We start from the raw sequence: 14,734 nt of genomic DNA, 5'->3' as shown, positions 1-14,734 counted from the left end.
GTAGGAAGGGGAGAAAAGAATGTCAGGATCTGTGGGCACCACAGGAAACTTAAACTTGAGTGTCCACAGCAGGTCTGTGCTGGGATCCAGTCCTGCTCCTCCACTTAGGCCTCACGTGGACACGCAGGTGGCCACAGCGGGAGGCAGCTGCCGTAGAGACCGCATGGCTGACAAAGCCCAAACACCCACTCTGTGGCCCTCGACAGGGAAAGAGCTCCTGGTCCCCTGGGTTAAAGGAAGAAAGGGGCTCTGCTCAGGCCAATGCCCTTTCTGGGTCCCGTGAGCGGCTCCTCGCAAACACGGCAGGTGGACTCGTTCACACACACCAACTGGACACCGGGACAGCAGCGGGCAAGGTCAGCCTCATTACCTGGCCACCGTGACGGTGCTGTTCAGCGCCATCCATCAGCAGGGCCTCGCAGGGCTTGCAGGGGCTCATTATAAAAGAGCACGCGTCCCTGACGCGATCCAGGGCCGGGACAGGACTCTGACGTAACATGATAAAGGGGACTTCTCCGTCCAGCTCCGCATGGCACCAGCTGGAGAATTTCCAAGCAATCTAATTTCTAGGGTGCCGCCTTGACTGTCGGAGAGCATCCCACCCCAGCACCCAGCATCCGCCAAGAGAACTTTCATCTTTCCTGGAAACGCCTGTTACCGTGTGTCGCCCTTGAAAATACAAATTCGAAACTATTTTTTTTTCCCCAGCGAGACAGAATAATCCAGGATGTAGATTTTCCAATTAGACTCTTTTTCAACATCTGTTGGTAGACTGCATTTAACATTGGTTATTTGAGCAGAGCACAATTTGATTAGACTGTCTGACACCAAGCCAAAGTCTGCAAAATAATAGCTCAATTAAATTCTGTTTTGCTTTCATTTGTCTTAGATTTCCCCGAGTGTGATACTGTAGCAAATAATCAGGCACCCCAATTCCTTTCAAAACGAGAGGGTCAGGCAGAGTTCCCATCCTCCCTCTGAGCACACCTCACCATCTATTCCGTCTTCACTGAGCTCGGTGAGCGTGACCCTGACGCCAATGTGTTTCTGTACTTTTCCTTCAGTGGCCTTTAATTTTCTATATGTGTGAACTAAAGTCGATGCCACTCAAACTGTCCCTTAAACAGACCGGCTCTGTGCAAGGCAGGGAGGGGGTCGGGCAGCCTGGCTGCCCATGGGGCTCTCGTACTCACACACCTGGCAGGATTCATTTCGCTGACTTGGTTAAGGATTCAGGCAGGACCGGCATCAGATTCTTCTAAAGCTGTGTCGTGGCCCGGAGAGGCTCCTAGAGGCTCATGAGCCTGAGCCCGGCCTCCGGTCTGCAGCCACCCAGTGTCAACTGTCCTTGGGGCCTACGTCCCCCCTCCCTGGCTCTTTCAGGAAGTCCCTTCTGCAGCCGTTCTGTGTGTGCCGGGCACGGTGCACATCACCCCAGCTTCTTAACATAATCTGGAGATGAGGAGCAGTGGCCACGCCTGTCATCCCAGTGGCTTGGGAGGCTGAAGCAGGAGGATCATGAGTTCAAAGCCAGCCTCGGCAATGGCGAGGCCCTAAGCAAGTCAGTGAGACCCTGTCTCTAAATAAAATACAGAATAGGGCTGGGAGGTGGCTCAGGGGTCAAGGGTCCCTGAGCTCAATCCCTGTTACCCCACACCCCCAAAATATATATATATATATATATATATAATGTGGAGTCCAAGAAGGAGTGGTCTCCCCTCTAAATTACTACTTATACAATTATGAAAAGAGCTATCTTTTCTGGGAATTTGCTGTCTTAAGACCTGTGTGAACACTTTCCACATGTTAATCATTTTCTCTTCACAGCTGCCTTTGGATAGGTGAGTAACCACCATCCTCTCCACATGAGCCAATGGAAGCACAGAGAGGCTTAGTCACTTTCTCAAGGTCACCTGGGAGCAAGAGTGGTCACCAGGACTGAAGAGGACCTGCTGTTACTGCAAAGTGAGGCTGCCTCTTCCCCCTGGGACGTTCCGACACACAAATCTCCCACAGCACTAACCACCCTGCTGCACTTGCATGTGGGCCCGCACGGTGGCTTTAAAGGACAAGTCACACCTGAGACCTGATCAGGAAGAGAGGTGGCCTTGGGTAAGAACGTGACTTCCTCGGTCTCACAGGAGGACTGCGGGGAGAACACCAGCACATCTCCGCAAGAGCTACCACAGACTCAGGCCTCCTCCAACAGAGAATGACCGGGTGCCCCTGCACTGGGACAGGTGCTCAGCACGGTGGCAACAAGGAGCCCATGCCAGCCTGGCCAGAGCTAGGTGTGTGGCGTGCCCACTCCTCCCGGCCTCTCCAGGCAGGGCCAGTTCACCCAGCACCAGAGACACCAGGACCTCTGCTCTTCGAGGCTCACACTCGTGGGCTTTGTTTCTAGAACAAACAAGGACCCTCTAGGCCACCACCAGAGAGGACTCCAGACAGCGTCACTGCGTCCTGCCAAAGCACCTGGCGGGTCTGAGAAGGGCTTCTTCCTGGGCACAAGGGTTCTCCATGCAGGCTCCCAGAGAGGAGGCCACGGGCCTGCCCACCACCCACAGCGGCCCTGGCACAGGAAGAGCGGGGCCGCGGGGCAGAGGACGGGCAGGGTGACACTTCACCTGGGTGGCTGGGAGTCCCTCCCTAAGGAAGACGGGCACAGGTGCCCCCTGGACGGAACGTCAAGCAGGAGTTAACGGCCAGGGTCTCCCTGACCATGGCAGCCACACACGGCACCGTCGCCGTCTGGGTTCCTGGGGGTCTTGGGCGGACGGTGCAGATCCTACCCCTTACGCAGGAATGACAACGCTGAGTCCCTGCTGCCCCCTCAGGACGGCGGCTACGGAGCCTTCTTGTCACCTTGTCTAATACCAGGCTGGAGGCCAGATGGAGGCTGGACAGGGCGCAGTTAGTAGGAACGGACAGTCGGGTACCTCAGAGCTGTGTGCTACGAGGTGGGGGTGAGGGCCTCCAGGACACAGGGCAGCACAGGTGACCCAGACAGGACGGGGTGGGAGTCACCAGAGGAAGGGGGCCGACCCCACAGCAGGTCAGTGATGGTGAAGGAACTCAGTGGGCAGAGAGGACTCCGGGCCTGTGGCCAGGGAGGCCTGGAGTGACCGCTGTAGGAGAAATGTGGCCACTGATGAGCTGGTGTGCGGAGATGGAGCCAGGCATGGGCAGTGAGGAGGACCTGGACAGGCTCGGGGACGGGGCTTGCAGGTGGCAATGAGCACAGATAGGAGGGGCCTGGGCTCCCAGGGGGGACCTGGGAGGCGGAAAGAGATGGCGGGGCACAGGGACTAGGAAGGAGTCCCGGGCCGCCATCCCTGGAGCCTTCCGTCAGCCCAGCACCTGGGGTGGAGGCCAGGAGGAGGCCAGCAGGAGGGAGGCCCAGCCACTGAGCCGAGGAAGCAGCTCAGGAAACCTCGGGCCGGGCGCAGTCGGCAGCAGAGTGCCTGCCCGGCACGTGAAGGCCGTGGGCTCCGTCCCCGGGACATCGGGAGGACGGCCAGGAGGTAAGTCGGACCAGGGAGGCTGGGAGAGAGGGGCCAGTTACGAGACCCCAAGAGGCGAGCTGGTTCTAACTGACCGGCAGCCAGAGGAGGGCCAGGGCAGAGGCTGCAGGGAAGGGGCAGCGAGGTTCTGAAGGACCCCTTCACCCCCGCGTCCCCCTCGAGCACGGGAGACGCTGGCCTCCGTCGGCCTGGATGTTCACCAGAGCCACCTGCTGGGACGTAACAAGAGGGACAATGAGCAGCTCCTGGCCAATTGTGTCCTGGCAGCGGCAGACCCTGGTCCTGGAGTAGGTAAAAGTCTGTTCCCTTCGGTGGAAGCGACACCGTGAGTCGAGGGCAGCCACCAGAGACCCTTCGGAAACCACGAGGGGGCCGGCTCGTCACTCACTGGGTCGTCACCGCAGGCCCCTAGCTGTCCCATCAGCGAGGTGGCCCCGTCCACCCCAAGTTCAACAGGGGCTGCATTCTCTTGAAAGCCGAGAGCGAGTAGATATGACAGGCATCTGCTGTATGACAATCATTCCCCACCAGAATCAGGCTGGAGGGGCCGATGACTTCATTTAGACAGAATGGCCCAAATCTGTTTCCAATACGCACAGTGCACATAATAAATTTTTACAATATGACAAGCAAAACAAACTTCATAAAAGTTCCCCATCTTCTGTTACACAAGCAAGCTCGGCCCGGCTCTGTTTATAATAGTTGGCTCATGATGTCACGGCTCGGTAACAAAGGCCTGGCTACACAACACCGTCACCAGGCGTGACACGGGCTCACGACTACCGAGATCACGTGGACACAATCCCCCCAAACGTACGTCTCCCAAGCTGCTGCTCGGTTTTAACAGCTGCCTGCAGAGCGCTCCGCTCAGAGCTGCCTACAGCCCTGAGTAATGCCCGTCTTTCCTCTCGTCCCCAAGCATCATTTCCCTTTAGAAAGTACAGACTTCAATGACAAGCACGATTTTGCACAGACGCCCAACAGCGTGTGTCCAAATTAGGAGGTGGTGTGGTGCGGTGGTTAGCAACCAGCCTGAGGCCAGCACGGCCCTGTGCTGTCCCTGTGGGCTGGGGCCCGGCGGTCGCTGGGTGACAGTGCAGGAGATTAAGAGCACAGAACCTTGAGGCAGCCCCTGTGGGCCGGGGTCCAGCTTTGCCAGCTGCATGGCCCCTGCTCATCTGTAAGATGGAAATAAGGACAAACCTCACCCCTCCCAGGGCCCCGGGAAGCACCACTCGGGCTTCCAAGTTGGATTCCCTCGCCGCTGTCTCTTGGGCACTCAGACGGGTGAGAATCTGACTGAGATCAAGCTGGCCGAGCGTGTGCTCTCCTTGGGTCTGGGTGGGGCTGCGGCGTAGGTCTCGGTGTCTCCGTGTAGGGGCTCCGTGAACGGGGTCTGCATGAATGCCCCGAGCCCCAGGGCTCCCACGTGGACCTGTGGCCCCAGAGAGACTGGAATGCCTCTTCTTCACTTCCTGCCAGCGCTGACCCGCCAGCCTGGGCAAAGGGGTGACCGCACAGGACATTCCCCAGGCTTCTCTGTGCAAGGACCCATACCCGCCCCAGGATGCCCACTGGCTCTGCCACGAGGTCAGCTGGCTCTCCTGGCCGGGCAGGGTGCCGGGGAAACACGACGGTGCCCACTGTCCCTTCTTCCTGGCCCGGGGACTTACTCCAGGCGCTGTTCCTCTCGGCTCCGGGCCCAGTGCTGTGTGCTAATGAGTTTCAGGTTGGAGGACCTCCTGTGCATGTGTCAGGACGGTGCCACAGTTTCAGGGAGGTGGGAGACACCCGCACAGCCAGAGAACAGTAGCCGACCGAGGCCGGCCACCCCACCCGGGGAACTGACCTCTGTGCCCCGTCAGGGATCCCGCAGACTCACGGACGGGGGAGTGCGCTTTATCACACACTGGGAGACTCATATGGAAAAATGGAAACACTCCATCACTTGACCTCGGAATGACCCCTGCAACCACAGAGGAATATTGTGTACAAAATCCTAAATCAACTTAAGATGTTCCAAAAAAGGAGGGGGAAAGCTTTTAATTTTCGGCATTACACTCAACGATGACTATTTTGGGTCCTGAGATTTGGCTTAGGAGGCTCACACAGGAAACAGACCCACAGGTCCAGGAGGGGGTGTGTCACTGGGGAGTGAGGACGGAGCGGCCTCCGACGGGCTTGCGGCCTCCGAGCAAGGCGCTCATGGAGGACCACACTCCCCCCACACTGAGGAACAAGGGCAGGTGTGGCTCACCCAGGTTGGAAAGTCACCCAAGACGCAATCACCATTTTTTGGTGACATTAACAGGACATGAAAACCAACTTTAAACAAGGAGACCACAGCTGCCGGTGGTTCACCTCCACGGGAGACCCAGCGGCTTCCCTCCTCTCCACAGCAGGGACCTGGCTCGGCACACCTCCGAGCACTGCCCACCACCCTGCGCCCTTCTGCCTCCCGTCTCTGAGCACACGCCCCTGGCGGGGGCATCCAGCTCAGAACTTCCTCCTGGGACCACCCTCACCAGGCCGGGCGGCTCTCCTTGCCCCACCGGGTTCCGTGCTTCCCATCCTCCAACTGTCAGACGGTGTCGATGAAGTGGACGGCTGGCAGTTCCCGTGCTGCTCGGCACATGGGGACGATAAGGGTTATTGTCAAGTGTTTCCCATGAGGACGGAGGGGAGGCGAGGCCAGGGGACCCCCACAGCGTCTGGGGGTGTTGGCGAGGAACACACCAGAAGCCAACTGAAGGCTGGACACCTCGACAGGCCTTCCCCGGGGACACACCCACACCTCCGGGCTGTGGGTCCTGCTCCCGTCGGCCGTGAGGCCCCCCTGGAACACCCGTGGGTTAGCTGCACCCTAACTCCCCATGCTTGAGACCCAGTTCCGGGCACAGAGGCTTCCTGACGGCGCTGCTGCCCTCGGGTACCGGGGGTCCCCCGAAGGCACGGTTGTCAGGGCGCCCCATACCTATGGTCCTGCTGTTGCTATTCCTGGCTTAACCCAGGTTGGAAGGAGCCAGCTGTGACCCACGCTGTGGCGACACCAGGAGCCACCACAAGTGACTCTCCGCCACGGTGCCCCGAAACCCCGCACGGCTGGCACTGCCCCGTCCGCACCTCCACAAAACACGGCTCCCATTTTCTCCTTTTCTTTTTTCCCCGTTCCCGAAGCACAAGTGGACGACCAGCAAGGGTCCGACGGTGTTATTCCTAATTACCTTTTTTTCCCTCTTGATCCTGTGGCTCTCATAATTAGTTACCTGGGGCTGCAATCCAATTTCAAGTGATGACAAGGAGGTGATCCATGAAAAAGTAATAAGTTAAATCCAATTTCAGCCTTCCTCTAATTAAATGCACACGGGACTAATGACTCCAGCCCCAGCGTTCAGTGATAATGGTAATTAGCGAGGTGGGAGCCGCTCCTCCTCCAACACTGGAGGTGTAAACCACAAGGTAAGATGGTAGGAGCTCTCTTAATTACAGGTGGCATTTTGTCAGCAATTTACACGTTTTTGACCAGTCAAGTGTGTTTTCTCCCCCGTCCCTCCCCACCCCTGAGCCCAACAGTCACGGCAACATGGTCATCCGTGTTCCAACACACGGGCGCTCAAGGGGCATGGCAGCCCGGGAAGGAGGAGTCACTGTGGGCTGCTGCTTCCTGCTCTCAGGACACTGCCCAGCACACCGACACCCTCTCACACACACCTGGCTGCCACCTGAGTCTCTTCATGGAAATCTGGGCATCTTCAGTGGGGTGGGGTCTCGCTGCCGTGGCTTTGATGGTAATATGGAAAACGGGACCCTCGGGAGGTGTTGTGCAAACACATGTAGAGGTTGAGGCAATATCTGCCCTCCTGGCCACCCAGGCACTATCTGTGGGCCCACAGAGCCTGGCTTCCCATCCTGTGCTGTGACTGTCCACGTGTGCCCTGGCCAGTCCCTGGGCCTAAGTGTCCGCTGGCCTCCTCCATGAGGTTGAGGCTAGAGTCTGCTCTGTGATAGCTACTGGGCTGACCCATGGGAAGCTCCGCATCAGCACTCCACAGCTACTGCTTTCTGCATGAGGACAGACAGCCCTGACCGCCTACAAGACATCAGCGTCCCACTTGAAAAACCTCACCAACATGAGAGTCAGGTGGCCATCTGATCAAACGCCCAAACTGGGACCCTTCCGAGTGTGGGGATTAGCCACGCTCTCCTGGGCACACTGGGACACAGGGTGGTCCCCCCGACAGCTGGGAGTCGTGATATTAGAATGGTCTAACTGATTTCATCACAATTGATATCAGAATTTTGGAAGCAAGGACAAAACACCGCTTGTAGGAAAAATAGCTCTTCAATCAGGACTCGGAAGCTAGGCTCCACCACAGACTCCTCGAGGCCGAGGACGCGCTGACAACGGAATGGAAACCGCAGACGCGGACCGAGTTCTGGAAGGCCAGGTTTCCTACCATTTTAACCGTGTGTCAGTCTAGAAGCCTTGATGACCACTTTGAAGGCCTTATTTCTGCCTTACTGTTCCCTATCAAGGCTTATTTGAATGGTTTTGGGATTCTCCAGAGTCCTGGGCAACAATGACATCTTTTTAAAAAAGGACCCCAAACTTCAGCTCCTCATGTCAACTTTAAAAAATGCCCGGGACGCTGGCTGTGGACGTTAACTCTAGACATTAAAAACATTTGCCTGGCCTCCCTCTCCTGAAGGGCCCACCTGGCCAATCAAGAGCAGTGGGGAGCGTTTTAAGGGTCAGTATTTCAGAAACCGTCGCGTTTCACTATCTGCCGTATAAAACTGTAGTCTCCTTTAAGGGCTTCCTCTTAGCCATTTACTCCTCGGTGACTAACTGGGAAATGGCACGAGGTAGTAAGATCACAAGTGGCATTAACGCAATGCAAAAATGCTGCCCAGAGCACGTTTTATATAACTGCAAATAGAAATGCTACCAAACACCTGCGGCCACTTAAAGCAGGGTCCTCGTTAAACTCCGAGCCTCCCAGGGCAGGAGGCCGGCCTGGCGGGGGAAATGGCTCCCAAACCAGGAGGCCAGGCGCAGGAGCTAACCCTGGAAGGAAGTGGGCAGGCAGGAGGGAAGAGCAGAGGGCGGCCGCACACCCCGCCTCCTGAGAGGCCGGGCCACAGTTCCCAGGTCCACCTCCTCCTAACCTCCAGGTGCCAGAACACACATGTACTTTTACTTTCTTAGGAGAAAATGTGTCATTTGGTTTCCTTCCAGTTTATGTACTCTTGCCAGCAACTAAAAACGCTTAAAGAACCAAAAAGAATTACTACCCAGAAACGGTGGTCAAAGTTCCAAACTTTGATCAATAAAACTGTTCATCTACTCACAAATTAATCTGCAGCCAGTAAAGTCGCACATTTTCCAGGTTATGAGAACACCTGCACCGTGAAGCATTTATTTCACTCGTTCAAGCCATCTTCAGAAGTATATAAATATTTATAAAAGAGAACCTACTATTTTTACCCACCTATGATTTCCCCCCTAGCAAAACCTGTGAATTCTTTCCCAGATCCGAAGCCTGCTGAAGGCAAGGTCTGCATCCTGGGTACTTTCGTCTTCTCGTAGCACCGGTACCATGACCAGGGCACTGTGGCTCTTCTGAAATGTCTAACAGGTTTAACTTCATTAACTCAGGCCATTCTGATTCTGAATTGATGCCGGGGGCCAATTTTCAATTTTCAATTTGGATCATTTGTTAAAAAATAAAAAATTATTTCTTATTTTTGCAAAGTAAATCAACAGGTGAAGTCGTAGGCAATGGAGGTTACTAATTAGAGTAGGTCTCAGGAAGCTCTCTCCCCACCCCACAGTCATGACCCTCTTCATTAACAAACCACGCTGTCACCCAAGAATGGGACCAGCTCAGATCTGGTGGAGAAGGCGATGCCAAGAACCGGGTCTGTCCCCACCACCCCTCCTCCCCCTGCAACCAGGCCACGGTGACGGTGTCCGCCTGCAGGAGCTGAGGATCTCTGTCGAGTAACCACTTATAGCTTCCCTAACTTTCTCTCTTCTTTTGTTTGTATCATCAGCCTGTGAAACCAGAGAGCCTGCCAAACTGCACAGGGAAGTGTGAGCTGTGCTTAAAATACGAGCCGCAGTGTATGGGGGGATTTAGGTTCCTTCTTTCTTTTTCTCCTCTCCAAGCTATCAGCAGATCAAATCCTTTTCCCCTGTCAAGCCTTCCTCCAGGCACAAGATCTGAAATTTGCTAAAATAGGTCTCTCGGCACAGCTATAAAGGGTCTGGAGATCAGAGCTGAACACTGCTCAGATGCCGGCTGAAATGCCCCGGCAAGGACGTGGCAGGTGGGAGAGATTTAAATGCCACGGTTCCTCCTCCAGTGAGTCGCCAGTCCACCTACGTAGCTTCATAAAGAGAGCACAGGCCCTGTGGCCGAGGCGAGCGATTTTTATGGAAGCGATGTTTATGGAAGGCTGGCCAAGAAACAGGCCTCTCTAAATGGCGGGATGCCCCTACCAGTTAGCTGAGGAGATGTCTAGCAGTAGTCCAGGGGACACACACACACACACCGGTGACCCCATGCTCCCTCCTTCCTGCCTGTTCTTAAAGTGGATCTGAGTTCTCTGCGGGTCCACTCCACACTTCGGGGTTCAGGAGGGACTCCGGATGATCTTCTCTAGTAAGACCAGCGTTCAAGGCCGCCCCTCTTGCTGGCTGCACACGACTGGGTCCTTGCAGCCGGTGACAGGGTTGGACGCTGGCCTTGCTGAGGACCCTGAAGCTCTCCGCCCCACACTCTGCTCTGTGGATGGCCGGCAGCAGCCCCCCTCCCCCTGGAGGAAATCCCCCCAAATGGGCTTCACATATTTCGCCCCTAGAGGAACTTCGTCTGTCTTGGAAAAGAAGTTACCTAAAAATGCCATATGTTTTTAAAAAGCAAGTCGGAGGGAATATAAATCTAGTATAAAAAAGATCAGAAATGCTCTCTGATACGGGGAGTGATATGATCAGCCAGACTGTGTGTTTCTTTTCAATCTCTAAGCGGAGCTCTCCAACGTGGAAGACGTTCCCCCCAATAGTATATTGTCATTTTCCCAATGCACTTGAGGTCTGATAAACTCCACAGGACTCGTGGTATTTCTAAGGCCAGGAGAGCTCCCAAGAGGAAGGCAAAAGAATGGACGGTCATTTGAATCACTGAGTGACAGGCTGGGCCGGCTCCGTGTATACATTAATAAATTAGAATTTTAATTGTGCCTCTGTCTGCAGGAGATGGCCCGGTGCTTGAATATGTACCAACAATTGGCTATGTTATGGAATCCGCAGCTGCCCTCCGCCGCTGACCTCTGAAACACAATTCCCAGTCTGACGACGGAAACTGTTCAGTTTGATCCTTTCAACTTATTTGAATCCTGACAAATAAGCTCACAGCCGAAAGGTCAACACAGTCCTATTTCATCCTCTGGAGCTCTTCTTAAGACATGTGCACAACAAAGCACGTCCCCCAGCACCTGACACGGGACCGTGGCACCGCACCTCATTAAAACGTCCCCTGCACTCCCACGTGCGGGCAGGCTGTGGGCTGCCAGCGGTTTACTACACAAGGCCTTCAGGAGGCTTCCGCCAACAGAGAAGCTGCGGCCCGACTCCCCCAGGAAGGTGTCCCCACGCCCTGCACCTTCCTGGAGAGCACAGTTGTCCCAGCGGAAAGAGGACTAGAGGACTAGAACCTGCAGCCCCAGGTCGACTGTTTGGAAATGGACCTCAGCTCATCCTGACCCACTAAAATTCAACCCAAGCAAGAATTTAGGCGATCTCATGATCCAATGAACCGGCACCAAGGTCAGCCCACCTGTTACCTCTTGTGCGTTCTGTTCCGACATCTCCAGGGAGAGAAACCTCCCATTTGGGGGTCCTTACCCTCAGCTCTGAAAGCACTGTCCAACATCTGGTTCCTGCCAGGGCCCTATCCCGAGCACGGACACAAGCATCCCAAGTCAGGTTTCTTTGAAATTTTTGTTATAATTCTTGCCTCCAACTCAAAAATCTAGATCAGATTTTTATGAGCTCTCTGCTTCCACTCCATTAACCCCTTGGCCTCAATACGCTGAACTGAGAAGTTGCTAAAGTAATTTTTTGTGTGTGTGCTACTAGGGATAAACCCAGGGGTGCTCTACCACTGAGCTGCACACCCACCCCTAGCCCTTTTTATATTTTTTGAGACAGGCTCTCACCAAGTTGCCCAAGATAGCCTCAAGCTTACGATCCTCCTGCTGCAGACTCCCAAAGCAGGCGTACACCACTGGTGCCTGGTTAAAACAATCATTCTTGTCACCTTTGATAAAATTGCTTTCCACCTTAAACAGATGATTCAGAAGCCCTCTAAAGACATCCAGAGAGGAGGCTGTGTCCATGCCATTACCAGGCACCATGCCCCGTGAGGGTGCTGGACACTGCTGACATTTTGGGCCAATAAATAATCTTGCGCTCTCTGGGGGTGGGCACCCTGGGCAATGCAGACCATTAAGCAGGAGCCCTGGCCTGTACCGACAAGAGGGGCCTCCAGGAAAAGCCACCTTTTTATACAATGGGACACAAAGCCAACGAGTGGAGAAGGAGGTGGAGGTTTGTGGAAGAACACCTGTAAGACTGCCCCGTCCTGGGTGTGGATTCCCCGGAAAGAAACTCAGCACATCACACAGCTGCACAGCACCTCCGCTGCAGCGCCAGCCAGACGCCCATCCACACCTGAGTGGGCAAAGGTGGGGTTGTGCATGTATGGTGTGTTCACACCTGTGCACATGTGCGTGAAAGCACGGAATCCCGTCACAGCAGCTGAACGGATGGAACCAGGCACAGAGATAAATGTTGTTTTTCATTTGTGGAAAGAACAACAAAACAAGTTGAGCCTGGGGAGGGCTGGGGGGTCATAAAAGAAGGGCGCTTGGATTGGGTCAGGACGTGCTCCCTTCTTACATGAACACACTGAACCCATCAATATGGGCAATCCAGACATGTTAGTAAAACCACTGCTAGATGACCCCCACTGGCCACAGGGGGTCAAAACCATGTCCCTATGAGTACTACTGTGCTGGACATAAGGGGAACCACCCCCTTCCCAGTCTAGATGACCACGGCAGGTCTGTGCACCATCAGCTGGTCTGCCACCCGTGCTCTGTCCTTAGCAGCCCGACACCTGCAAATGCCCACGCTCCCGGCGCATGGCCAGGGTAGCTCTCCTTGCTACCAAGAACGACCCTTTTGCTCAACTTGACACTTTCCATGAGAGGTCACGCTCTGCTGGCGCACTGAGAGCTCACCGTCCGCAGATGCTCTTGTTTCACAATCAGCAATTCTCAACACGGTTCCCTTCTGAATTGCCCAGGAGCTGCCCAGAGGGTGTGGCTGCCCAGAGGGAGTGGCTGCCCAGAGGGTGCCATGCCCATGAGGTAAAGCAGGGGACTTACTTGAAGGGCCGGCTGCTTGTCATTCCTCTTGGGAGACTTTAGTCCACTAACTTGCTGCTGCTGCTGTTGCTGCTGCTGCAGGAGCTGTCTGGCCACTTGTAGAGCCTGCGAGGAGGGGACAAGAACACACCGGTCAGGACACAGGACCGGGACTGCCGCACAGAAGGGTTCTGGAAGCCTACTCCAGGGCTGGCCCTGCCTTTCCCGTTTCCAGGCACAGGAAATGGCAGGCGTGCGACACCCCTCCCGCCTGTGTTGAGAAGTTTCCAGAGTCTGTTTCCAGGTCCTTACCCTGGGCCAGTGTCACCCACAGCCCCCAAGCCCACCACAGTGACCCAGTAAGCGGACGCTTTATCCCACCCCAAACTTGCCACAAGGCTTGAAGTACGGGTGGCCAGCTCCTGAGGAACCAAGCAGGGACGGCCAGCAGGGAGCTGGGCAAAGACGGAAAGTTAGGAGAGCTACTGGGGGCACGTGGGCGGCACCACCGTCTTCCCAGATTCTCTGGTGGAACTTGGGGACACTTGGGAACACAGGCTGAAAGTGTCACGTTCACTCCATGAGGCCAGAAGGAAGACGGGAGTGGGATGACAGGAAAAGCATGTCCCGTGGATGCGGTGATGGGGACTGGCCAGGCATTCCTAGGACCATCTCACTGGATGTCAGGAGAGAAAACCTGCGAATTCACCTCCAGCCACCTCAACCCAACGTCTGCATCACCCTCTCCAGTACAACAGGGGACAGTTTCAATTTAGAGGCAGAGTCGGGGAGGTGGCCTGGGAGAGCTCTGTGAGGGGAGCCACTTAGGGCAAGCCGAGGTTTTTTATAAAAGCTCAAGCGAGATAAGTGTCATTATGGAACCATCACAAAGATATTTGCTGTCAAAGACGTAAGTACAGCTGGCAGCGGGATCGGCGCACAAAACCGAGGTGAGCAGGCGCTGTGCTGCAGATGCCCACCCAAAGGCGGCTTCTCCAGTGGAGCCAGCTGGGAACCCAGAATGGAGTCCTGGAGGGGACGTCCCAACTGAGGAGTGCGGAGAGGAAACAGGGTGCCCGGAGGGTCCCGTCAGAGCGACTTCTCCCCGCCATGGCTTTGGTTCCCCTGAAGAGGCACTTCTAGAGCCGGCCTCGGCCTGAACAAGGTGTGGCCCGGGCTCCCCAGTGGACACAGAGCCCTTCCAAGGGAAGCAGGCTCCTCACTTCACAGTGGTGAGAACACGCGTCCAGGTCTAGGAAGTTGAGTGGCCAAGACCAAGTCTCGGAGGGTTAGGTGGCGGGGACTCCTGCACACTGGGCACAGGAAACAGGGGGGTCCAGGGCAACGTCCTCAGGAGCAGGTGCTGAGGAAGGCTGAACCTTCACGAGTTCTTTCAAGAAGACGTGTTCACGACGGGCACAGTGGCGCACACCCATAATCCCAGCAGCTTGGGAGGCTGAGGCAGAAGGATTACAAGTTTAAGGCCAGCCTCAGCAACTCAGTGAGACCCTGTCTCAAAATAAAAAATCAAGGGGGCTGGGGATGTGGCTCAGTGGTTAAGGCATCTAGGTTCAATTTCTGGTACCCCTCCCCCCAAAAAAAAGACACTGACCCAGGCTCCTCGTGGCACAACTGTGTGGAGCCTCTTAAAGGCACTGTGTAAGGCTGAGGGCAGCCTCTGTATCTCAGAGGCGCAAAGGGAGGTGTAGAAACAGCCCAGAAAAGCATGACAAGAGCCTGGGACGGCGGGGGAGAAGTGCCTGCGGGGCCCACGC

General features: G+C 55.5%; 1 protein-coding gene across 6 annotated transcripts in view; it reads right to left on the bottom strand.

Moving 5' to 3' along the window:
- The window catches only part of Foxp1 (forkhead box P1), a 516,185-nt gene that overhangs the window by 113,877 nt on the left and 387,574 nt on the right, over positions 1-14,734 (bottom strand). For all 6 annotated transcript variants that reach the window (XM_078033591.1, XM_078033596.1, XM_078033595.1 and 3 more), the window contains one exon: positions 12,981-13,085. In XM_078033591.1, coding sequence (XP_077889717.1) covers positions 12,981-13,085 — 105 coding nt within the window. The remainder of the gene's footprint in view (positions 1-12,980; positions 13,086-14,734) is intronic.

This window comes from Ictidomys tridecemlineatus, chromosome 16 (genome assembly GCF_052094955.1).
Source record: "Ictidomys tridecemlineatus isolate mIctTri1 chromosome 16, mIctTri1.hap1, whole genome shotgun sequence".
Lineage (NCBI taxonomy): Eukaryota > Metazoa > Chordata > Mammalia > Rodentia > Sciuridae > Ictidomys > Ictidomys tridecemlineatus.
This window is presented reverse-complemented; position numbering and strand designations above follow the sequence as displayed.